This window comes from Numida meleagris, chromosome Z, assembly GCF_002078875.1.
Source record: "Numida meleagris isolate 19003 breed g44 Domestic line chromosome Z, NumMel1.0, whole genome shotgun sequence".
NCBI lineage: Eukaryota > Metazoa > Chordata > Aves > Galliformes > Numididae > Numida > Numida meleagris.
In genome coordinates, this window is record NC_034438.1 from 57,446,067 (window position 1) to 57,471,927 (window position 25,861).

At 36.4% G+C, this 25,861-nt stretch overlaps 1 protein-coding gene across 2 annotated transcripts in view; it reads right to left on the reverse strand.

Moving 5' to 3' along the window:
• Positions 1,432-25,861, reverse strand: part of SLF1 (SMC5-SMC6 complex localization factor 1) — a 44,789-nt gene continuing 20,359 nt past the window's right edge. For both annotated transcript variants that reach the window (XM_021379717.1, XM_021379716.1), the window contains exons 10-18: positions 24,939-25,076; positions 24,089-24,254; positions 14,643-14,790; positions 12,726-12,871; positions 10,643-10,806; positions 10,055-10,170; positions 7,949-8,041; positions 7,399-7,581; positions 1,432-4,911 (exon numbers count right to left, since the gene is read on the reverse strand). In XM_021379717.1, coding sequence (XP_021235392.1) covers positions 4,427-4,911; positions 7,399-7,581; positions 7,949-8,041; positions 10,055-10,170; positions 10,643-10,806; positions 12,726-12,871; positions 14,643-14,790; positions 24,089-24,254; positions 24,939-25,076 — 1,639 coding nt within the window. In that variant the 3' untranslated portion in view covers positions 1,432-4,426. The remainder of the gene's footprint in view (positions 4,912-7,398; positions 7,582-7,948; positions 8,042-10,054; positions 10,171-10,642; positions 10,807-12,725; positions 12,872-14,642; positions 14,791-24,088; positions 24,255-24,938; positions 25,077-25,861) is intronic.

A 25,861-nucleotide genomic window follows, 5' to 3' on the forward strand; every position in this document is an offset into this window, starting at 1 on the left:
TTTCTGATTATTTTTGGAGAAATTCAATCATCCTCCCCCAGCACCTGGTTCGCAGATGAGAAGCCCTCTGTGGAGCATTACCTGAGCTGCAGCTTTCCCCCTTCACCTTCTGCCAGGTCTCCCTGCCTGCAGGACGCATGGCTCAGCAGTCCTCAGTTCAGCCTTTTGTCCAGGAAAAGGCGTTTCTGCATTCCTAGAACTGCCTAAAACTTGCTACTTCAAAAGTAGCTCTTAATATCCTGACTTAAAGCTACTTCTCAGGCCAGCCTAATTCTGTAACCTTTTCTTCACAGAGATTGGTTGATGAATTGGGTGCATTTTCACAATCTCCATCTGAATATTACAGCAGCACCGAATGTTTGGTAAAGTGCAATTTTTAGATCAGTTTTCCTGAAGAAGCATCATTTCACATCCCAGTAAACATGGTGACAGATTTATGAACTTGTAAGGATCTTTGTATATTACATTTTGATGATTAATACAGTATAGGATTATCTAGCATACATTTCACAGATTAAAAAAGAAGTTATCTATTTGACAGACTTTAAAGAGTTTTCAGTGGGGAATAATCACCAAACAGGAAATGTTCCCACGGTGTTCCGCTGGGGCTGGCACTGGGACTGGCATATTGCTCCACCGGTGGATCAAACACAACCATTTGCACTGACATTTGTACGTGGCGCAGGAGGTGATGAAATGGCCACTCACACAGATAGATCTGCTCAGTCCCTGAATTGGAATCCCGGTTTAAAAAAAAGAAAAAAAACTTTTCCATACAGCCAGCTAAAGCTGAATGTAGGTCTGTAGGATGAGTGCCATACACATACCTGCCAACAAATGCAGATGAGTTGCTCTGACTTCACTGCTCTTGGCTACAGAGGACCATGGCGTGATGCTACAGCCAAAGGGCTCAAAACAAACACACAGGCAAAGGGCATTGAAGCAGGGGGCTGCTGTTAACTCTGCAGAGAGCATTTATGGAACTGCCCTTTATCTATGCAGAAATTTAGCAACATGATGTAGAAAAGAGCTTCAGCACTGTTTGGAGTTATGTATTTTAAAGAATCATAGAATCACAGAATCATTAAGTTTGGAAAAGACCACTAAGATCATTTAGTCAATGGTCCGTCCATCCCCACCATGCCCACTGACCACATCCCTCAGTGCCACATCCACACAGCTCTTGAACACCACCAGAGATGGTGACTTCTCCACCTCCCTGGGCAGCCTGTGCTACTGCATCACCACTCTTCTGAGAAGAAATTGTATGTAATATTCAACCTGAAGAAGGAAGCACTGGCATTGAAGTCTGAGAGACTTTTCAATAAGAAACTTTCAATGCGTATCAAAACCACAGCAATATTTAAGCTATGTGAGCTAAGCTTTGTTCCTAAAGAACAATAAAACAACAGCAAAACTCCCAAGGCACTGTTTGTATGCCATCTTTGGTCATTTATTTGCTATGAGCCACATTTTGAAATATAAGAAACACTCAGGAAAATGTCTTTACAGATATCACTGATCACTTTGCACACAAAGTTCATCCTTCACATACCTGTGTCCAGTAAAGCCAGTGCTGTGAAAACAACAGATATGCATCAGAGAAACTGTAAAACTGAAATTTGGTGTAATTCTGCTCCTTTCTGTCAACTTTTGAGGTTTTAGCAACAACTCTGCATGCCACTATAATTCCTGACTGCACATCACAGTGTGCTGTGCCTATTTTGCTTTTACCTAGCATCATGCTGCCAGCAAGCACTCACCTCTCTGGGCAGTACTTTGTGTCTGTATATGTAACAGTGGCGTTCTGCAGCTGCATGCTAGAGGTGGAGTACACAAAGGAACTTACTAAAGGCCTGAGAAACTGACGTTGGCTGAGGATAAGCCCTTGTGAAGCCCCCTGGCTTGCAAAACAGGGAGGGATTTTAAAGGGAGACAGTTTAATCACTTAACAGAGCTCACTTCATTGCAATCATGATTTAACAAGAAAGTTTTGCTGTTCTGAAAGAGCATAGGTGCTCTATAATGAATGAGATGAAGCACACAATCTTATGTCTGAGAAATATGACAGAGAACTACTTAAGATTTTTCAAGGATATGGAGTCTGCAAACAATTATACCTAAAACTGAAAATGTATAAAACTGATCTCTGTTAAGAGCATAATATGTGATCCTTACACAAACTAATAGAACATTAGGGAAAAATAGTGCCACCATATAACTAAAGGCTGATATTGTACATCAATAGTATCTGAGTTAGTTAGATGTGGAATATTATGATGTAATTAAAGAAAATTTCAATATGGCCAGCATACTTTGAATTCCTTACAAAGTATGTGCACAGTATTTCTTTCATCACATCCTGCAACAGGGAATACTGAAGTTTGTTGTTAGTTCACCTCACACAGAACAAAAGCTGTCTGAGTGCTGCTTTTTAACTCCAGCTATTTCACTGTAGGAAAAGCAAAAGGGCACAAACAGAAACAAATGCAATATGAACTGGCCTTCTATTCTACCAGAGCAGGCTGTTCTGCGTGCACACATAAAAATAATAATAGGTCATTAATAAACACTGAACATTTGTAAAGAAGGTCTGGCTCAAAGACCAACCCAGTCCAAGCATCTTCAGTAGATTAATTGCTGTGAGATCATATATCTCTGCTGCAGAAAGGCTAAATGGAAGTTTTAATGTGCTGCGAGCCAGCTGCATCGATGTAACTTATTCCCTCTAGTCAAGCAACATCAATTTCAGAAGCAGCTATTATCCACACCCTTTCTTTTAAGGTTCTTTTTTTTAAATATTATAAATTGCTACTATAGAGGAACTGGAAACGTTGCTAATTAGTACCTTTCTTCTGAAGGCTAAGATTTTGAATTACTCCTGATCTTTTACCGAATCCATTAGAAAAAATAAATCAGTTGTCCTTATTCTAAAGCAGCATTTCCTTCTCTCTCTTAGGAAGGGAAAAGTTAATCTTCCACTAGAAGTGTATCTTCTCAGATTGTAGCCTGAACTAAATTTGTACCAGATCTCTACAATGATGCACAGCAGGAAGAATGGTCATTGCTGTATAAATCTGTGACAAGAGCTCTCCAAAATACGCAACTTTTCCACACCGCCAACCTCATGCAGCACAATTATACGGCCCAGCGGCTGCAGGAGCCTCAATACCTTTAAAGAAAAGCACAGGATTTTCTCTATTTCTTAATTAATTAAAAGGACCATCTGATAGAATATGTAGCATACAATGCTAAATTAGGTTAGAGGATTAGTTTAGAGGATTTATCATGTGTAGTTTGCCTGTATTCACAAAACGGAGAACAAAATTCTCACATTAAATGGGCTGTAATTTTTAAGGAGATTCATACTTAGTGTCAGAATCTGATGCCCAGTGCATACTTAACTGTCTTGCCTAATCCTTAGTAAATTCCCCTGCCAACACAGCTAGATTTATACCACTACTACTACCAGCATCTGCATCAGAGGAATCCCAGGGGTGTTACCAAGATGACTTCATGCACCGCCAGTGTACTGGATTTATCAAAACACAGCAAGCCAGCATGAGTCAGAGCACAGGCAGTGACATGATCAGTCATGCTGAAGGCGCATTTGGTCCTTTACAGCATCACTGGCCTGGGAGGCACGAAGATGTCCTGATCATTGTAAAGCTCCAGTCAGTGACACCCACTGGAGTGCCAAATAAAACCCCAGTGTCTGGGCCAGACTCAGGTTGGTCTGCATAAACAAATATGACCATCAGTGCCCTGGTGCATCTTTGTGTGCTACCAAACTAACAAAGACAAGGGAAATGCTACTACACTGATTCTGTAAATACAGTTTTATTGTCTTCTGGTTTCAATTTTACAGGACTTTAACTTTTGCAAGATGAGGTTAAGTAAGATGCAGAGAAGATATTTGTTTTCCCTACGTTTTTGTTTACTGAGAGATAGTTAGAATATTGGTTTTGTTAAAACACAGTAAACTATGTAGGCATGCACTTTGCTAAAGGAAAAGCTGCTTGTTATAGTGTGTTAACTCAGTTTAACTTAGGGGCTCTACCTTTAGAAACCAAACTGAACTATGGCACAAGACCGGTGACAAAGATTTCCAAAAAAGAAAAAACAAAGATTAATTTAGCACAAACAACACAGCACCCTCCTGAAGTGCTGTCAGGCATCCAGAGCTGTCTGTCAATTAGAAGGTGTTGTGAGTGGACAAATTTTGCCTAAAAATTGCACTGAATCAATGCATCTGACTTCCAGGTCCCACTAGAAGAAAGTATTGATGTAATGGGGGATAATAACATGCAGGGCTGTGAAAACTGTACTTCTTCAGTTACCAGAAAAAGTATCAGCCAAATACCAATGGTTAGCAGTCAAGATTTAACCAATATAACTGGTTATGGAAGCTACCTACGGAAAGGATTTAAGCAAAGAGCTGATTTGCCTTTACCACAGTTTCCAGAGTTGCTAATAAAGCCTTCATCTGTTCTCCAGGAAAAGCACAAGTGTATGCAGATACCTCTTCAGTAAACTGTGGTAGCTTTTGAAAAGTTTCTAGCTCTCTGAAGTATGCATCTACTAACCAGTGTGTGGGAAATGTACTTTTCATCTTATGGCTATCAGCAGTCATTACTGGAAGCATGCCTGAACAAGCTACCTCTCTGAGGGTTAAAGTAAATGGTGAAAACAGATTATAAACAGAACAAAAATTGAGCAGCATCTTGTTAAATAAAATCAACCAGAATTCTCTCTGCTGACTGCTGAAATCTTGTTGCATGTGTTCACAGAAGCTTTCAATTTTCTCTCCTGGATGAACAATGTTCAGAAGTTCTTGTTTTACTGATAGAGACTGAACATAATCCAGTGGCAGTTTTCCATTGGAGTCCCTCTGCCGTAGAAGGACTGGTCCTGTAGGAAAAATACAAATATTATTAAAAATAGCATGTTCTATTTGGCAGCTGAGCAACATTGTACTGTTTTGAGTTGATTTTTTCTTTTTGCCAGAAACTAGGAGTCTGTTTAAATTCATTTTTGTACTAAGTTACGTTGATGCAACTGATGAGGTAGACATTGGCAACACAACCTAGAACATGCAGAGAAAACCCCTGTAACAGTTTCTTTATGACATCATTGTTTTAGTTTTCTTCCGGGCTTTGCTATGCTGAAAATGAATGATTATTATAGAACTGTAAAAGAAATTCAAACATACCTTATCCTAAAATTTCAAGTTGCAATACATAGAAAATGTAAAAAGTTAGTTAATGTTATTACTGATGCACATGATCAAGCATTTTACAGGCTAGTTTATTTGCTGACACTGTCTGAAAATTAAAGGCAATTTATTCTGATGGTCTTTATTTCACCTTCCTGGGTGGTGTGGCCAACCTTGTATTAGGCTATGCAAAAAGGTAAACCAGGAAGCCTAGTTTTCCTTAACTAAGGTACAAATTCAGTCCATGTAGATCTCTGCAAAAAATTAATTACCATAATAAGTAGCTTTGAAGTAAGTAAATGAGATGTTTTTTACTTGTTCAGATTATAGTAAATTCTTTCAACATTTCCGGTTTATTAGTACAATGGAGCTATTAATACTTAAACAGTTTACGTATGTATTGTAATTTTTAAAAAAGCCACATAAAAAAATGAAGTGGGTTGAAGCAATATAGCTATAGATTATGCTTTTCAAAGGTGAAAACAACATAAATCTGCTTATGCAAATCTGGGTTGCTACTCTAAAGCAATGATGCAATTTTATAACTTTAATATGTTTTCAGAAACGTATTTTAATTACTAAGGGTAATTCAGCACACAACATATCTGTACAAGAGGTTTTAGCTTTGCTATGATTGAAGTTATGTTGATTATAAAAAATAATTAACTTTTGCAAGTTAAGGACTTTTTTAGAGAAAGAAACGAAAGAAGCTATTGCAGAGATGTACTCTAAGTTACTGAGCTGACTAAATCCAGACTGAATGGGTAACATGCTTTCTACCATAGTCTTGTCAGCTACTTGACAGGCCAAAACACAGAGTGTGACAAAGGCAAAGATAAGGGTGCACGCAGCCTTATAGTTGCCAGAAAACTTTGATGAATGCAAGTGCAAGTAGAGCTCTTCCCCTAGGACAACAGGATCATCCACTACCTATTCTTCACAACAGCCAAGGAAAAATGCACATCTGTCAGTGCAATGCCATTTCCAATTGAGGACCTGGGCTTACAGCAGTATTGGCTATTGCATCTCTTAGACCGATGGAACTGAGCCCAGGTATTGGCTTGGCATGTCAGATGCATGGTTCAGTAGATACATAAAACACCTGGGAGCTCCAGAACTCAAGCTCAGCAAACACAGAGAGGTAGAACTGCAGAGGAATGTATCGATCATGAGCCAGTGCTTGCAAACAGACAGAAAAAGCCTTTAGGGGGCAGGAGAAGACTGTAAATACAAAGGGTTGTCTGCCAAGAATGAAATAAAATTTTGTTTCTGTAGCTTAATTAAGTAATAGGCCATCTAAATACAGTGTATTGTTTTACCTTAAGGCTATAAACAGAATGATTTTTATTGAAAAAGTTTAGACTCAGCATATCATGCAAGACATTAAATTGACACAGTAGGTCAACAGTAAAGATACTGCAAATAGTCATTTTAGTAAACAAATTAAAAGAAGAAAGAGTTGATATCCAAGATCAATCTTTTATCTAAAAAAACCCAACATGTTAATTATATTGATACAGGATATTTCAAAACAAGATACAACAAGTTTCCTGACACTAAACAAAAAATATTGTTCAAAATATTTACTGTGTGTCTGCCTAAAGGACAATGTATTTTTCTTAGAAACTAAGACATCCCTCCCACTACTATCCTTCAACAGCAGTTACCACAATTACAATATAGATTCCTTTCTTAAACTGATTACCAAGCTAGTTGTGTTCTTCAAAGACCACCACATTAACTTTCATAAATGCTGAATAACTTTCTATTGAAATATGTGATTACATAAAGATGTACTGATCTATTTTTGCATTATGGTAAAAATAGATCAAAATAAAAGAAAATCCTTAACTCTGTTTGGTTACTAGGTAATCTTCATCTTCATTAGTTACTTTGGAGGATATAGTTACAATGCAAATGGAATAAAATGCAGAATAAAAACATTATCACATTGGGAAAAAAAAGTGAAATCCCTCATTAATTTCATATTCAGCTGATCAAGATAAGTGTAAGAACAGTAATATTTTTATTGTGACCAAGACAGCTTGGCTTAAAAATGTTTTAAAATAAATATTTTATAATAACACTTTATTTTACATAACTATTAATCAAAGCGCTGCAAACTTCATATGCCTTCAGAACAGGGTAATTTCCTTAAACCAGGTTAGCATAAATGCACTCACCCCCATGCTGAAGCAGCAGCTTGCCAATTTCTACATGTCCATTTGACAGTGCATCATGCAAAGGAGTCACCCCGTCCACTTGACTGAGCAGGTCTACCTCTGGACAACGCTGCAAAATTTCACTGACACACACTGTGCTGCCATGGTTACAGGCTTCATGCAAAGGCGTCCAGCCAGCATAGTCTGAATTATAAATCAAGGGAAGTTTTAAAACAGCAGAAGTAGTATTAAAATGTTAATAATGTAACTCATTAGACAGCTAAACAGTTTACTTTTTAGTATTCATTACGGTCACAGTGATAAACTGAAAAACATCTGATAAAAATTAACTGGTATTTTAAAAAATTGGCAGCAAATGTGATGTTAAAACACATTTCAGCTATAAATTAACCTTCCAGCCATTTCTGCTATGAATTCCTTATTTTGCATTATTTAGAATAATGCAGGCAGTGTTCACAGTATAAATACAAACTGTATTCCCAGAAGTATATTAATACAGTTCTTTATCTGGCTTAATTTCTTAGTTCTGTAGAGAAAATGAATAACTTACCTTTAGAATTAATGTCTATTCCAGGGGAAGAGAGAAGCTGAATCAATCTCTCCACTTTGTTTCTTATGCAAGCTCCATGCAGGGCTGTCTGTCCTACCATAAAAAATTAATAGATTACACTAGACTAGGCAAGATAGCAACTAAAGAAAAAAATCAAAGTGCCCTGGAACTGGGAGACCTGGCTATAAGCCAGAAAATTCAATAATGAGTAAGATTTTCCTTTATCCTGTTTAACCATCTTTTAAGAAAATTCAAAAAAAAAAAAAAAAAAAAAAAGAAAGAAAACACACAACCCACAGAGCTTCTGTTCCACCAGAGATCCAGCAATGAAATTGTATTGCAAATGGTTTAACACAGGAATTATATCCCCTCAGTTCAAGGTTTAAAGCTTCAATCACACCATAAAAGCACCAAGTGATCACAGAACACCAAAAATACTGGGTTTTGAAGCAATAAAACTTAAGAGTGCAGTTGCCCTCCCTTAAATTTATTCATGAACCTACGTTAAAATGTATGGTTCTTTTTACACAGCATTTATAGCTTAATTCAAATGAATGTTTCTGGCTAAGCACGAGTGCCTCTACACACTCAAGTATAATTCAGAACTTCAAATCCGTTAACAGATGGTTTGCTGTTTCTCAATAGGCTGGCTGACTTGGCTACAGTAGCAAGGGAGGGGGGAAAGAGGGAGAAATAAATGAAGGGGTCCTAATAATAATAATAAAAAAAGAAAGTCCTCTGAAAAAAAATCCGAAGCCTTAGTATCACATAAAGCTGAAGTGTGAAAAATTGAACAGCAAGAAACTGAGAACTGCTGCTTGTATGTAAAGACACCATTAGCCTCTCCATGATAAAAACTTCAGACCCATTCTGAACACTGTTTTGCTTTCACTACATGATTAGGTTTGAACAAGAGCCAGAGAAGAATCTTGATGCCAGATGAAAGATGATGCAACAAACATCTTAGAAATGAAAAATATCTCAGGCTAAATCTCTCGGCATTTGCAATAAGATTAATATAGTGTATTTTTTTATATCAATACCTTCATTATATAAATCTGTCACCTCCATGGTCATTCTTCCAACACTGGATACTGCTTAAATTTTGGCAGGGAAAGAGTAGAAAAAAAAGCTTTTTTGTTGTTGGGGTTTTTTTTTGTTTGTTTGTTTTTTTGCCCCAGCCCTTCAGCTCACTTTTCTTTCTAGAAGTCAGCCTGTAATAATTCACATCAATTTTACTTGCAAAAGCAATAAAGACAAAGCGAACCAATTTTAAAAATGCATGGTCTGGCTCTGCTACTGAGCGCTCTTAAATCCCAAAAGAGAGTGAGTTTTTTTTCTCCTTCAGTGTTTGTGATACAATTCTGATTATAATTTTTTGAACAATCCTGGGTTGCTTTTGCCAGATTTTTCTAAGCCTGGGTGTCATGATTCATATAGGTGTATTTTAAGTGATATAGATAAATTTCTGATGATAAAGATGAGAAAAAGTAGTTCTAACAAGCCATTCTGTTGAGGTAAAGCCTCATGTAAAGCACAATTTATTAGATTTGTGTAATAAGTAGGAACTGAATGAATTACTGCAGTGCTGTTTTATTCCTTAGGTACTTGGGTTCCAGTATAGCTAAGACAAAAGCCAAATGCCTTTCATAGTCTGGGCTGAATGCCTGGAAGAAAACAGTCCATATGCTTAACACAGCTATGTAACATAGCATACTCCTCTCTCTTTGTTCACAAAATGTCTAGGACTGAAAGCGGTGAAGACTGAATTATACTTTCAAATCACAAGACGTTGATCCTACCAAGCACAGGTTGAGGTGGATTAGCAAAGTAAGACGGGCAAGACTGGAATGAGCTCACACAAGCTGTACACTGTATTTAATATCTGAGGGGGGAGGGGAATGAAGAAGGCAGCTTTATTCCACCATATATACAATTCTTCCTTTCAAACAGACCTTGAAGAAAAGGAACAAGAACCATAAGAAAATAATTCTTGGACATAAGCCATCATTTTGGCCCAGCATTCGTAAGGTCAAGATTTTTAAACCTGAAACTCTCAATTCTAACCATATAAAGTCCGTAACATAAATCAGATATATAGAATACCTTTAGCATTTCTCCTGTAAAAATTCACCTCTTCAGCCAAAGGGGAACAATTCTCTTTGGTGTCTGAAGCCTTGGCTTTCTTCCTTGTACAGCACTTACTCCCTCTGAAAAGAGAGCTAAGGGGACACATGTAAAATCACTATTGCGTATATTTTACATATGTACTTAGTGCCTTTACAGCGTATAAACATCATACTTAGATCTATGCTTTTCAGAGTTGTTTCTAAAATGTCCTAATGACATAATTACCATGTCATTTAACTGCATTTAAAACAGCGATAAAATTAAATTATCTATCATTAAACTTTTTTAAAAGGTAATCTTGTGGATTGTTCAACTTATCTGTGTATCCTTTACATCAAATATTGGGAAAATATAACTACTTCTGTTTGCATATGTTGAGATGGAGGAATGGGAAGGAAGGGGGAACCCCAGCCCGGAGGTGTTACAGGTTTAAAATTGAGCTTTCTGTCAGTTGTAGTAATTTGTAGACAACAAAACAGGTCATATAAAGTTCAAGAAATGTGTCAGGTCAGAAGCTGTCCCCCAAAGCAGAATAAAACTGGTGATGTTATAGGCATTACTTACGGTAGATCAAGCAGCACTTTGACTTGGTTCTGCTCATCACCACTTAGCATCTGTAATGCCCTTTGAGATGCGGGGCGTGGCCAGTGGCCTATTTTCTTTGCTTTATGTACCTCTCTTGTCTCACACATCCCTACCTCTTGCAAAGCAAGAAAATAGGGACCAACCTGTTGCAAAAGTAACATTTTCAGTAACTTTGTAATGTAGTCTTTTCTGTTGTACTTCATGTAAACCAGTCATCTACCACCCACATACTGTTGCAGCTTAGTTTTTAAAAACATGATCCTTACATGATGTATGCACGTACAGATTGCTTAATGTCATCTCTGCATTTTTTTTTTTAATACTGTTGTAATTCACTCCTGTAAGCTGGCCTCAGTGGTGAGTGAGGTGTCTGGAAAATGGAAAATTTTAGATTTCCTTTTTTTCCGTAGCTGAGATTTTTGCCTCTTCAGCTGGACATTAGATTGAAGCAAAGCTAATTGATTCTAAGCTTCTTAATGGAAGTATGTACTAGCCTTCTTCTCCCAGTCCAGGAAGCAAAACGCAGGGAGCAATCTGGCAAAGAATTACTCCCCTCCTTCAACCCTTCTAAATTGAGATTTGGAATAAGCTTTTTGACACTATGAAGGCAATAAGCTAGTTAGTTAGCTCTAAGGTGCTCTTTGTAGAAGTTTTGGCTTCTTTCTAGCAATTCAGAGCTTCCAATCCAACCTTACACCTCTTTTTAAAGAGCCATGCAAATTTTTTGGATAGTCCAGTGAGGGAATTGATTCAAAAATTATACAATCATTGTATCTGATCATTAAAGAAGGCTTTGAGTATGTAACAGATCTCCAAAGATTCTGCATGTCACTTGCAGTGGAGGGACTTGTTACCTGCACTGTACAATTACCAACAGTGAGTAGGAAAACACTCTTTGAACATATTGAAAAATATAGTTGATAAGATGCTGTGTGACAAGAGCGTGCAAAATTGGACCATAGTTGATATTTACTGTATGGGACAAGAATGAAAGAATAGTTCTGCCAAGGAAAGCCACAAAAATCACATGAATTTTTTTCAAGCTCCATAAAATTTTTTTTCAAGTAGAAGCAGAGAGTGATCAATAGTCATGGTAATACTAAAAATAGTAATTGCTGCTGCGTATATGTTGGCAACATATGTTAAATATTAATCTTGCTGTTTATTTTTAAAATTCTGACAGTCTTTTGTTCAAGTTCTATTTAAACACAACGTATTAATAAACAATGATCTCTGTTCAGAATAAGTTCCTGTAAAGTTTGAGAAAGCTTATGTATGGAGTAATTTGTAACAGTTAAACTTTGTCTTTCTTTGACTTTACCTATACAATTTTAGGTGATACAGCAACAGTTACAAATTTCATATTCTCATTAGTCTTTAGTATTAATGTTACTGCAAAGTGGCTCCACATTATGTCATGTCATTCCTGTGTGGTCTTCCTGATTTGTGAATGTGGTCTCCCTGCCAGTAACTGTGGTTCTGAGAAATTCAACTCGTATTTCATAATAAGCTATCACAGTTTGTGACTTGAAGGCAAGATAAAATCTACAAGTAGGAGAAAGTTTTTAAGAGGGCAAATTCATAGGAATATACTGTGGTTCAGAATCATAAAATTCTGAATCTAGCAGCAGAATAATAGACAGTCGTCACCTCTTCAAAAATCTGAAGGAAAAAATATCCTTGAAAAACTACACAATATTTTGCATTTTCCTTAATTACAAATATAATATTGCAATAAATGATTCACATCAAAGATTACTTTAAGAATCTTTAATTTTGACTTCTCATTATTGTTGCACATGAACAGATTAATTTTACGAGGTGTTACCAATTCTTTAGCAAGAAAATTTCACTACTGTTTTGAACCCTGCTCTCAGGCAAAAAGAAACACAAACTCAGCAGTTCCCATAGGTGGAAGTGGACATGCCTTTACACCACAGTGTAAATGCAGTGAACATGACTTTACACCACAGAAGAAAGATATTTTCCAAGACTTTAATTAATCTAATTATTTTTGAAGTACTTAAGTGCTAGGTTATTAAGGAGTGTAAGAGTTACTTACTATTTTCTGAAGAGAAAGAGGTTCTGTAGAAATAGCTACATTCCTTTGTAAACACATTTTTTTAAAAACTGCTTCAGCAACAAACATTTGAAGCCAGAGGGATGGTATGGAACAAATGAACATTTTAAAATCACATATTGAAAAATCTGGATGACAGCAAAGAGAAGAGAAAGAGCCTTCAAATAAGAATATACAAACCTGTACATGTATAGCTGTCTAGAATATATCTCTTACTGATTTTTGGTTCTGCTATTGCAGATTTGTAAGTTATTCTCCATGAACTTTACCAAAATAGCCTTATTAAAACATACTTATATATCACCTCATAAGAAGACCAGCTACTTAGAGAACAGTCATCTTTGCATTTAAAATGTAAAGAACCACTTCTTACAATGCCAAACACTTAAAAAATGCTACAAATACAATATTTTAAAAGTTATACCTTGATTTTGAGATTGAAATTATTCATTCAGTGAAATTATGCAAGTGATTTACCTTAAAATTTCATAAGACATAATACAAACACAATTCAGGTAAAAAAATATGTTACATGAAGAAAAAAGATCTGTTTAAGTTATGCAGAGGAATTCTATATTAAAAGTGACCTTATGCAAATTCCAGTGTTTTTCAGATGTACCTATCATTGGGCTTATCTTTGGCCTGTTTTTTTTTTTTCTTTTGCTTTGTTTCGTTTTGGATTTTAGAGAAGGAAACAGAATGGTGGATACCGAAGCATACTGTATTGATGTAGTGTTGGACTTCTGAGAAATGCACATAGGAGCTTATCAACTGACACAATGAAACAGAAGAACAAGTTTTAAGAGTACAGATGTCTTCTACTCCAGACTGACAGAATCTCACAAGAATTCGACTATAATTTTTCATGTTTTAAGTGCTATGGTCCAATGCGAGCTGTAGAGATCACCAATTAGTCAAGTAATTTTTATTCTTTATATACAGACTATGAATGTTCTTTCCATGAATACTCTGAATGGATTAAGAAGCACATAAAAACACTACTTTCCATTTGCAAGCAAGAAAGTGAAGAAAGTAATACTGAAATTTATTTACAAGATTTTTCGTAATGTATTAAAGCTGGAAAATCCTAGACACATTGCAATAGCTGCAGAACTAAAAGCCTCATTGATTTAAGTGCTATAAAGTCCAACTGATCTGTTGTTTTTTTGTTATTGTTTTTAATCTAAGGCACATTATAGTGTGCCTAAGAAATGTTATAATGTTCCCTAAGAAAGACCAGAGTGGAACTATTTGCCTAGAGACTAAGATTTTAGTTTAATTTTTTTCAGGACATATATTTTCAAGTGTCCAGGTAGAAGCACCAGCACTTTAAATGAAACTTACCCACATCTGTCTCTAGAGAAAATTATGACTGAAATCAGGATACAGAGTTAGAAAAACTGAGTTACAGTTTTCCAAATATTTTATATTAAAAAAAAAGGTGGAAATGAATTTTGAATATGTAATAAAAAAACACTGTATAGTTTTCCTAATATTATTTCTTGGTCCAGTTGAGTTCCTCTTCCCAACATGCTGAAACAACAGATACTGCAGTGGATATCCCAACTGGTTTGAGTCATGTCATTTCTTTTTATCTAAGACAATGTTTATCCATGTCTTCTATTCTACACTAATACCTATAGAGATTTATTTAAAAGGACTTTAATTGGAAAGCAGCGCTATTTGGTCTTTGCTTGGAACAGACATACAGCCTGCCACATACACACAGATATATACAGAGTAAAGCAGAGTTTCCTGCATACATATACATCACATTGTACAACTGCATGGCTGCAAAAGAAAGTAAAATATAACTTGAATGTAAACTGGGAATTTTAATTTAGGGCTTCTTTAGTAATATCTGATTAAAAGGTTCTGAGATGCATTTCAAACACTCACCATCACAGGCAATGGCAATGTAGTGTGCTAAATCATCAGCTATTTGATGAAACACATTTCTGTCCATAAGCAAACCTGAGATGATCCAATAATCCACTACGGTTCCAAGAATTCCATTTAATAGACAAGCTATTTCATGTCTGAAAGCCTAAAAGGGAAAGAAAAGAGTATCTGTGGACCTGTACTGTACAGTAAATTCATACTGATAATGTAACAGTAATAACACTGGAAAACATCTTCACATAAAAGCCCACTGTGTTGCCATATCACTTCTTCACTGGTATTTCATTTTCTGCTCAAAAGCCAACTGTTGAAGCCAGGTCAACAAAACTAATTGTGCCATTGAAGCCACATCAATTAAGATTTGGAGAAATACAAGTTATTTTGAAACACACTTTCTAAAACACCATGCAAGTTACAGGGATCTCATCCTCCTTGCTCTATCAGGATTCTCTTTTCCTAAAGTTACCATCACAAAATGAAAGGCCCTGTTGTGATTAACCACATACACCTGTACCAAAAGTGAGCCTGGTTGGACAGCTGAAAGTGTTACTCTCCTGCACAGAAAAAGTATGTGAGATCAGGAAACTGTCTTCTGCTAAAAAAAAAAAAACCCACACAAACCCAACTAAAAGAGCAGCAGCTGCAAATTTAGAAGGAACAGAAGAAAGGACACTAACCTTAGCATCTTCTCCCCTGAACCTGCAGGAAAGGCCATGTGCAGATAAAGAAAGCAAGGAAAAACGTAGGCATAACAGTGAGAATATATTAAATTAATTTGACAAAATTAGCAGAAGTACTTAAGTCTCTACCAGAGAATCACTACGTTTACACTTGACCACCTGCTGATCCACTGCATTCTGGTGAAAGAGAATGCATACTTCGAAACAGACAATTTTAGATAGGAGGGAAATTGAACCAAAGATGTATTTATTGGTCAGTTTTTGACTAAGGAATTACTTATAAGAAACAGAAGTTTTCTGTCTTTTGTTGTGCTCTCACCACAATCAACAGTTTTTATACTCCTTTGAGAACAAATTATGTCCAGGGTTGGTTTAAAACTTTGAAAGGATTTCCTCAGCAGCTGGAAAGCACCAAAAACTGAAGTAGTTTTAGCTTCATCAATAACACAGATGAAGGCAACAGAAACTGTGACACAGATGAGATTTATCATAAAAAGACTGCAAAATCATTTGGAGAAAACCTACGTAAATACTGTCCATACAGCAAATAGACTTCCTTATTATACAAAAGAAAAGGAATAAACAGAACTAGAAGGGCTGGTGTCAACGGTTTACAGGCATTCAGCCCAGTTCTGTGACAAATGGGACGGAGGACCCACAGGCCCATGTCCCAGGAAAAGGGAAATGGGGAAAAGGGTAAGGAGATGGCCCTGAGAGCAAAGAACAGCGGCAACAATCTGAGGAGAAACAAACTAATTTACTAAATAAGATATCGGAAGGCAAAACAACACACTATAATACAATATAATTACAATTTAAGCTGATAAATCCAATACAGAGAGAGAGAGAATGTCCAAAATCAAGGTAGGCCTTACTCTACTACCGACGATAAGACGGCCGGAGAGCGAGGTGTTGCCAGGACGAGAGACGGGTGGAAAGAAAGGGGACGAGGTCTCGTGATCTGCAAGTTTTTATCTTTTCCCTCTGTCCGGAAATGGTAACAGAGGAGCAAAGTACCTTGGGGAATGTAGTAGTCCTTCTCTTCTGAGAACCAGGTACATTCACTACATGATGTTATGATGTGGAATACCAATAACCGAAAATCATAAAACCATGACAGCTGGTCTAAAAGCAATGGCTCTTATTTTATTATGTTGGCCCATGACATCTGGAGGCAGATGTTGGTGGTATGGCAGTAGAGGTTGAACCTTCCCGCCAATATTCTGTTACATGTCGCTGCCATAAGACATACAGCAGCAGAGGGGCAGGCTGACACAGCGGTGTCTGACATGGAAGTGTGTATGAAGCAAAGATGAATTTCTCCATGAGAGAAAAATGGCACCCACTGATATTCACTGATGCTTGCCGAATGTTTATGGAGACCAAGCAGTGGATGTGAGCACAGTGAGGCAGCGAGTGACGTGTTTCAGCAGTGGGTCACCTCCACCGGTGCAGATTTTTATGAAGGCTTTTGTTCATCACTGGCAAAATGTACAGATAATGGTGGTGTCTATGTTGAAAAAGAATATTTTGTAGCTGAGAAATTGCTCAGCAAATAGCACTATTGTGCTCTTTGTATCTATTGAAGTTTCCATGGAAATAAATACGAGGCATTAATTTCAGAGCAACCTACATACCCATTGCTTTTCTAATACATTATCTTAGATTAACAAGATCTCTTAGAAATAAAAGAAGAGAGAACATTGATGTGGCTGGTCAACAACATGAAAATTTTTTTTTTCAGCTAGTTTTTAAAGATTTTAAAAGATGTATTACTCCGTATCTTCTCAGAATAATTCAAAACATCTCCAATGACTTGGCATTTCCCATGGGTCACATACCTCTTTTCTTTATCACTAGGCCCCAAAGCAAAATACTGGGCAAATAATCCTCAATAATTCTTCAAAGGAAAAAAATTACGCAAATGCAGTAAATAATGAGATTTTCAAAAGAAGTGACAGAGTCAAGGACATACATATGTAGTCTGACGCAGGAAGGCCTAAACCACAAGTATTTACATTGTTTTTCTTAATTTCTAAACCACAATGTTGTATCACTTGATCTGTGAAGTATTTTTGGGGGTGGCTGGGGGGCAGCAGATTGAACTAATGACTGTTAGCATTGCAAACATTAATGCTGTTTTACAAAGTCACGCATATAATTGCAATGTAAATCTTGTTGATGATACATGAGCTGCAACGACCCTCTCTAAGCTAAGTATCCGCAAACTGACAAAGACAACCTAGATAATGCCAACTGGTACAGGCTTAGCTGACATTTTGATAAATGGTGTAAACCAACAGCTTCTCCTTAATATCTTGAAATAAACGGTTCGTTGTTACAAATGAGAAAAAAATAATCTAATTTACTGCAAGTATCTCTCTTTTAAAAATATTGAAATATTAACATATCGAACACACTTTCATTTTCAACCACAAAACAATATAAACATAGTAATGAAAATCTATGTGTACATTATTAGAAAAGAAACAGTTATTTCCATTTGACATGGGAATTGCTACCGTGTGTGACAAAGTTTCACTGTGCAAATAAATAGCTCCTGCTTTCAAACTCAAGGCCAAATCTTAAAAATTCTTTTTCAGATTTATAACTCTGTAGTTGTTTTAAACTTGCAGTTTTCCTTAAATTTAGTTGATATTTTTAATGACAAAATTGACATAAAGAAAAAGATATATGAAACAAAATTTCAGCAGCAATATTTTTAGAATATAAGAATAAATTCATAGAAAGCTAAGTGATCCCTGTATGCAAATCAGTAACAAAGTAAATTCAGAAGAGCCACTTGACTTTTTGTACACATACAAAAGCAATATTTAGAACATTATATCAAAACTCTTATTCTGAGTATGAAAAACCAGTCACCCATATAAATAACTTGAGTTTCTATGCTATTACCAAAGGCAATTTTGGATAAAGTAAAAATACTTCTACATGAGAAGTCTTTGTTTACACCACCATTTAGTCAAATGATGTGATTATTGCTCGCTGGAACACAAGATTCCAATCAACAAAAATTTGAGAATATTTACAAACCACTGACTTTGGCCCTACCATTTATAATTTGACTTTTAACCAAATACAAACCCGGTCAATTTTTAACATTTTGTTCTTTTATGTATCATCAAAAAATGAAATTGTTTTTGAAGGTATATTAAGAAACTATTTGAGTCTCTCTCTTTTCCCTATAAACAAGTATTTCTAAAATTCATAGGAATACTGTACTATTACAAACAGTATTTCAAATTATGCTTAAAACACTCTTAAAAGAACTGCAGTTTTATTTTTACTTACAATACCCAAGTGGGTCAGGTTGGCACTAAATTCATTTTCCTCACAGCAGCCTCAGTGGTGCTTTGCTTTGAATTTGTTCCCAAATGAGAGCTGATAACACACAATGTTTTACCTATTTCTGAACAGTGCTTGCACAGCATCAAGGCTTTCATATTTTTCCAATACCTGCTTGCAAGGCTAGGGAAGCAAAGGGGGAAAGAATGCCTTGACACCTACTTTCTGGGGATGTACAAGGGACTGGGAGGGGACACAGACACAACAGATGACCTCAGCTAACAAAATGTATAGTCCATAGCTTATGAGATCATTCTCAAGATGAAAATCTGGTGGGGAAGGAGAATGTGGACATCTGGATTTATGGCATTTGTCTTACCACATAACTCCTATGTGGGCTGAAGCCCTGCTTTCCAGGAAGATGTGGGGTGCCTGCCTGCCAATGGGAAGTAGTGAATTAACTCCTTATACTCTTGTGGTTGTGTGCACAGCTTTGCTTCACTTAACCATCTTTGTCACTACTCATGAGTTTTATTGCTTTTGCCCTTCCATTTCTCTACCCCATCCTGTGGTGGGGAGAGTGGCTGTGCAGGAGCTTACCTGCCAGCTGAGGTCAAACCTCTGCACCATACTTAGCTAATTGAATAACATCCAGTTAAGCACTTTTTTTCAGAACTCTCTTCCCCGTTGTTAGTGTTGAGAATCAATACTATCTCATCGAGAAAAAGCACTGAAGTGGGAAGAGACTGTTGACTGTGTTAATCGTATCAGTACAACTGATGACTGCTAGCTTAGCAAAGGCAATTCCTGTATCGCTGTTCCATTTAATGCTTTCCTCAGTCAACTACAGTGCTCCAGTGAGAGGAGTTTTAATACACACAAAAGTTTTCACTGGAAAGCTTTTAAGTCATAAGAAAATTCATCTTAACTTTTTTTATTTCAAATTACAGGAATTTTCGAGATGCTTTTTAGTTGTTTTTTTTTTTTTTTTTTTTTTTTTTTTTTTTTTTTAAATGAGGTGCAATGCTTTTAGGGTAATGCAGAAATCTGAAGGTGCCTAAAACATACTTCCAAGAAGGTTTTAGGGACTGACAGAAGGACAATCAGCTCTATGAATTTATACCACACAGAAATACCTGAAATATGTTAGAAAACACATCAGAAATATGTGATGTGATGCAAAGAAAAAATTGAACTTATCTCTTTTACACTCCTTTGTCAGGTTATGTAAGAAGCCTTTTAAAAGGAAGAAAAAGTTGCAGCTGCAGGAGGAAAAGTATTTTGGATACCACTAGAGATATAGTGTAACTGTGAAAAGATGCAATAACTGAATGGCTACTGGCTACTCTGTGTTAAAAGCAATACACATGATTGTAAGCTCTAAAGCTAAGTTAACAGCCTTGTTTCAAGGAACCATGCTGTTTCTCCATTAATCCTATTTACTTTTGAACTGTGTCATGTACAGAATTATTTCTGTGATTCTATGATTTTAACCTGATATTCAATATTGATTCAAAAAGACTTGAGAGTAGGAAAAACTACATTCTTTGCTTCTGCATTTTTACCTGTAAGGATAATTTCATTTTTTTTCCATCAAATTGTCGCAGCAGATTATTACAGTAATGAGAGAGAACATTCAAGTTCCTGTCACTAATTTTATTTTTTATTTAAAATAAAGAAAATTCTAACACAAGAAAGCAAATCACAGAATCACAAAGTGTAGGGATAGGAAAGAACATCTGGAGATCATCTAGTCCAAATCGTAAAGCAGGTTCCCTACAGTAGGTTGCACAGGAAAACGTCCAGGAGGATTCTGAGTATCTCCAGAGAATAAGACTCCACAGCTTGTGGAGTTCAGTGTACTGACATCCACAAAGTAAAGGATTTTTTCCTCATGTTCTGTGTTCCAATTTCTGCCCATTGCCCCTTGTCCTGTCACTGAGCACCATTAAAAAGAGCTTGGCACCATCCACTTGACTCCCATTCAGTAGATATTTATAAGTGTTGGTAAGATTCCCTCTAAGTCTTCTCCAGATTGAACAGTTCCAGGTCTTTCAGCCTTTCCTCATAAGGGAGATGCTCCAGGTCCCTAATCATCTTTGCAGCCCTCTGCTGGGCTCTCTCTAGAAGTTCCCTGCCTTTCTTCAACTGGGGAGTCCAGAACTAGACACTGTACTCCAGATGTGGCCTCACCAGGACAGAGTAGAGGGAGAGGATCACCTCCCCCCACCTGCTGGCCATGCTCTTTTTAATGCACTCCAGGGTACCATCAGCCTTCTTGGCTTCAAGGACACACTGCTGGCTCATGGCCACTCAAGACACACTGTCCATCAGGACATGCAAGTCCTTCTCCGCAGAGCTCCACTTCAGCAGGTCAGCCCGTAACCTGTACTGATGCATGTGGTTATTTCTCTCCAGGTGTAGGACTCCACCCCTGCCTGCGCTGAATCTCATCAGGTTCCTCTCCACTCAACTCCCCAGTCTGTCCAGGTCTTGTTAAATGGCATCAGAACCTTCTGGTGTGTTAACTACTCCTGGCAGTTTTGTATTATCAGCAACCTTGTCATAAATCCAAGTCATTTAAGATGTTGAATAAGACTGGACCCAGTAACAATCCCTGAGGAACACCACTAGCTACAGGCCTCCAGCTAGACTCTGTGTTGCTGATCACAACTTTCTGAGCTCTGCCATGCACAGTTCTCAATCCACCTCACTGTCCACTTGCATATCCCACACTTCCTAAGCTGATCCATGAGGATTTTATGGGAGACAGTGTCAAATGCCTTGCTGAAGTCAAGGTACACTACATCCACTGCTCTCCCCTCATTTATACAGCCAGTTCTGACCTATGTATGTACACAGTCTTGCATCTACGTAACCTTACTCTTTATAGCCATTCTTCCTTTCTTTTTCTTTGTTTCTGATAGAGGTTATAAGAGACCTGGAAAATGAAACAACTACAGAGTATTTATTCCAAGAAAACAGCAGCTCTCATTCAGAATTTCAGCATGGAATTTCTTACTTACCACAATTGTTTCTGGCTTGCTCTTTTTACACATATATAACTATACATGTTTACATACATATATTAAATATTTTTTTGCAACAAATCTAGAGGTGAAGAAATATACACAGATGTTTCTTCCCCTGTAGTGCTGATGTGCTGCAAACTCTTTGAATCACATAAAAATAGATAACTCTTATCTAAATATCTAACAAACAAACAAACCTCAATTCTACCGCTTATAAATGAATTTGTTAGATGTGGTCCTCAAAAATTTTTTGAAATTATTGAATTAATGGAATTATTTCTCTGTTTTCATTCATAGATATTTTCACTGGACAATTGCACAGAATTTCAGCATATTGCAAGTTGTAAGTTTGTTTCTTTCCACTAGCTAATACCCTTGTATAAGCAGGCAGATATTGTCACCCCTTTACACTGTGCTATCAAACAATTTATCTGATATACAGACAGAAAATTGCCCAATCCACTCCTTTGATTTTGGTTTCTAAGTGTATATTGCCAATATGCTGCCTCTTAAGTAAACAGCTTATTAAAAAAAAAGTAGCAACAATGAATCATATCCTTAATATGTATGAGTGAAAAATTTTGCACCCAAAATGCTCCATTACCGGCATATGTTTTTATATGTGTGTTTCTAGAATAATTTAAAAAAAAATAAAAGGTGAATAAAGCACATTTTTCTTCTGACTGCATAACTGGGGAGAAACTGGTCATTTGGCTCCTCTGATCTTTCCAACTATGTTATGTAAGTCTGAATATGCAAAAAATGTCAGTATTTCAAGTTCTAGTATAACAAAATTGAGAGTGCAGAAAGCAGTGAGTTTTGTATGTAAAAACACAGCATTTTGCTTTAGAATTTATTTTTGTCAAAGAATGCAAAGGAAAAGAGAAAGTGTTGCAAACATACAAGGCTAAGGGATAAGTCTGTAGTATAGAAATGCTGCTTTTTAAGATTAGAATTTGTATCTGCAGGGATATTGCACGTTATAGCGCATAAGATCAAAACAGAAAAGCAACAGGCATCCTGGCTTTGTGACAGAAGTACAATTCTTATATATATATTTACATGTAATATAGTTGGAAACACAAAAAAACCACCAAAATCTAAATGAGGTAGGGCTATCTTTTATGTTGTATTTTAGTATTTCTGTTGTCATGTAAGTACTATGCTCTGTGTGCTTCAAGTGATTATTCTGCTTATGTACAGAACAGTTTGTAATAAAAGTATGGCTTATAGTACTGGAACTGGTCAAAAGAAGGCATGGTAGAAAAAAGAAAATGAAGTCTACACTTAAACTGCACACTCAACACCAGGAAACATATAAAAGCAGTCTCATTTTCCAAAGAAACAGAATGGTCACTGAAATCAACTGAATGTAAGCCGGCTTGGTGCTCAGGACCTTTCAAAAATTAGGTTGTTTAAATATAAATATGGGTATAGAAGCCTAATTTTAGGTGCTTTTTTAATATCCTGACCAAGGATAAAAGGCAGCACTGATTCAGAATATCTGGCTTTGATAGCCCTCAAAAAAAAGGTAGGAGGTCTGGCTAGGTAAGATGAGTGAAACACTCATTATGTTTAATCTTTCTGCTTTCTTAACATAATGAAGAACTACTAGCTATTATATTGAAAGTGCTTTTTTCTCCATAACACCTGATTTTCTATTGTTGTTCTGTTATTGTAATGAAAAAGTGAACGAAGTATCTATTTATTCTGTGCTTCCACAATAATTTAAAAGAGAACGTACAGACAGCAGTAAGTTTGTATTTTATGTGAGAATCTAGAAGTCAAAAGATGTTTTACAAGGCCTCTTGCTTCTGAAAAGAAAGAGGTGCTATAGAGGACACTCAGTATCTTTCAGGTCAATGTCCTGCTGGTCAGCAGGTCACAGAACAGCAATTAAGTTGCCTTCAATTGCATTTTTATGAAAAGATCCAGGGACGATACCAAATTAAACTAAAGGACTTGGGAAGTAATTGGGGCATTTAATAAAATAATAAAATGTGTATTTATAGAAAACAATAAAAACCAATTTGTTTTTTTCGCTTTCACTTTCCAACATTTCCTGAATACAATCGCTGTAAAATAAGATAATCATCTCTTTTGTTACACCTTATTGTTTGACAGAATGTTTTAAGCTTGTGTCCCTAATGACTACAGTAATACCTGCTGGTAAGGGCATGTGAAGATCTGAATGTAGCCAATAAGCTACTCATGACTCGTTTCTTCTCTGCAGATCAATATGAGAATCTTATGGATCAATTCATTTCCTTTAGTGGAGCAAAAACCAGCATGCTTCACAACAAAAGGCAGATATAACAGGCAGCTGTGATACTTACATATAATTCCTCACAAAGGAACGAACAAAGAAATGTCTTTTAAAAAAATGTCAGTCTTCATTATATTAAAACATAAAATTCATACTCACAGCATTTTTTCTTTCCAATTCTCTATAGGAAAGTATGACCCAATCCACTAGAATATTTATGTGTTTGGTAAAAAGCACTGAGGTTTCACTTCCCAACCAAAAGGTCTTCAGAAGAACTGTCTGTGGCATTACTTGCTGGTGCTGTGAATCGGTCCCTTCAACCAAACTGTAAAAAAAAGCAGGTGGAAAAACCTAAATCTTTATGCCACTTTGATTACTGTAGCTACTAGACAGAAACCTTATCTTCTGTCAAAACATATAAAGATTTGGTAATTTTTAAGTATGGAAAGATCAGACACTTTCTGATGAATAATAAGTAAAATAATGATGACTATTAAAGTCAAACTGAAGAAATTCTAATACTGTACTAATATATAAAGGCTGCCTTTATTACATAAAGGCAGAACAAAATCAAGATTTTTTCATATTTCATAAACTAAGGAAAGATGATTATCTCCCTAGTGAAAGATAACATTTAATTGATTTTTTTTTAATATCAGTATGCTCAAAATACTGCTTGTCTAACTTAAAGAATGGATATAAAAGCAATGCAAAGCTAAGAGCGCAGCTTTATGAGCAACATTAAATGCTTAGTGAAACTAGAAATACAATTAAATAATAATACTGTGAAAAGCTAGAGGTCTTAAAGCACAACTAGGAAAAAAACACTACCAATTACAATAAACAAACTGAGAACCGAGAAATATAAAAAGAAATCTTAAGTGACAACACTTCAGTGGAACAGAATATTATTAGAAACACACAAAAATCAGGAAACAACCTGCAGTAGATACAGAAATGCATGCAAAATTGTGGAAAAGTAATAAAAGTATTATCCTATAAAACCCACCTTTTTGTCAGAAACTCTACTTCAGCTTTTACTAAATCAAAGAAAAACTTCAATAACGTTTTGTGAACTGTCCTCTGTTCATCTGCTTTCCCTGAAACTGGGACTGCATGACAAATGTTTTTGCAATATAGACAAGACCTGAAAAATAAACACCAACAAAACCCATTTGTATGACAGAAATTATAAGTCTGATTTATTGGGAAAGAAAGCGGATTTGACTTTTGACATTTTTGACAATACCTTGCTCCCCAGCAACATTCTTAATTTAAAGCCAAACATTTTGTTTTTAAAGCTACACTTCCTCCAAAAACTTAATATGCTTGTTACTGGGGCCTTACGTTGTACAGATGAAGATTCTGCATTATAGTGTAAACTAAATTGTTTTCTCTGTATCTGTATTTTTTGGTCTCTATCTGAGTTATTGTACAATTACTAGATTTAAAAGAACTTCTTACAAATCCATTAGTAACATGGTAGTCTTGCAGTATTTCACTGACATTGTAACATCCTATAAGAAATTCACTAAGTTTTGAAAGTAATATAGGTTTTGATGAAATCTAATGCTTGTCTGACATGATAAAGACAATTTTGAAGGAAACTGCGCAAAATCTTTGTTCACGAGGGTGGACAGCGATAGGACAAGGGGGAACGGTTTTAAACTGAGACAGGGGAGATGTAGGTTAGATATTAGGAGGAAGTTTTTCACACAGAGGGTGGTGACACACTGGAACAGGTTGCCCACGGAGGTTGTGGATGCCCCGACCCTGGAGGCATTCAAGGCCAGGCTGGATGTGGCTCTGGGCAGCCTGGTCTAGTGGTTGGCAACCCTGCACTCAGCAGGGGGGTTGAGACTTGATGATCTTTGAGGTCCTTTTCAACCCAGGCCATTCTATGATTCTATGATCTTTCTGGCTAGAATTTTG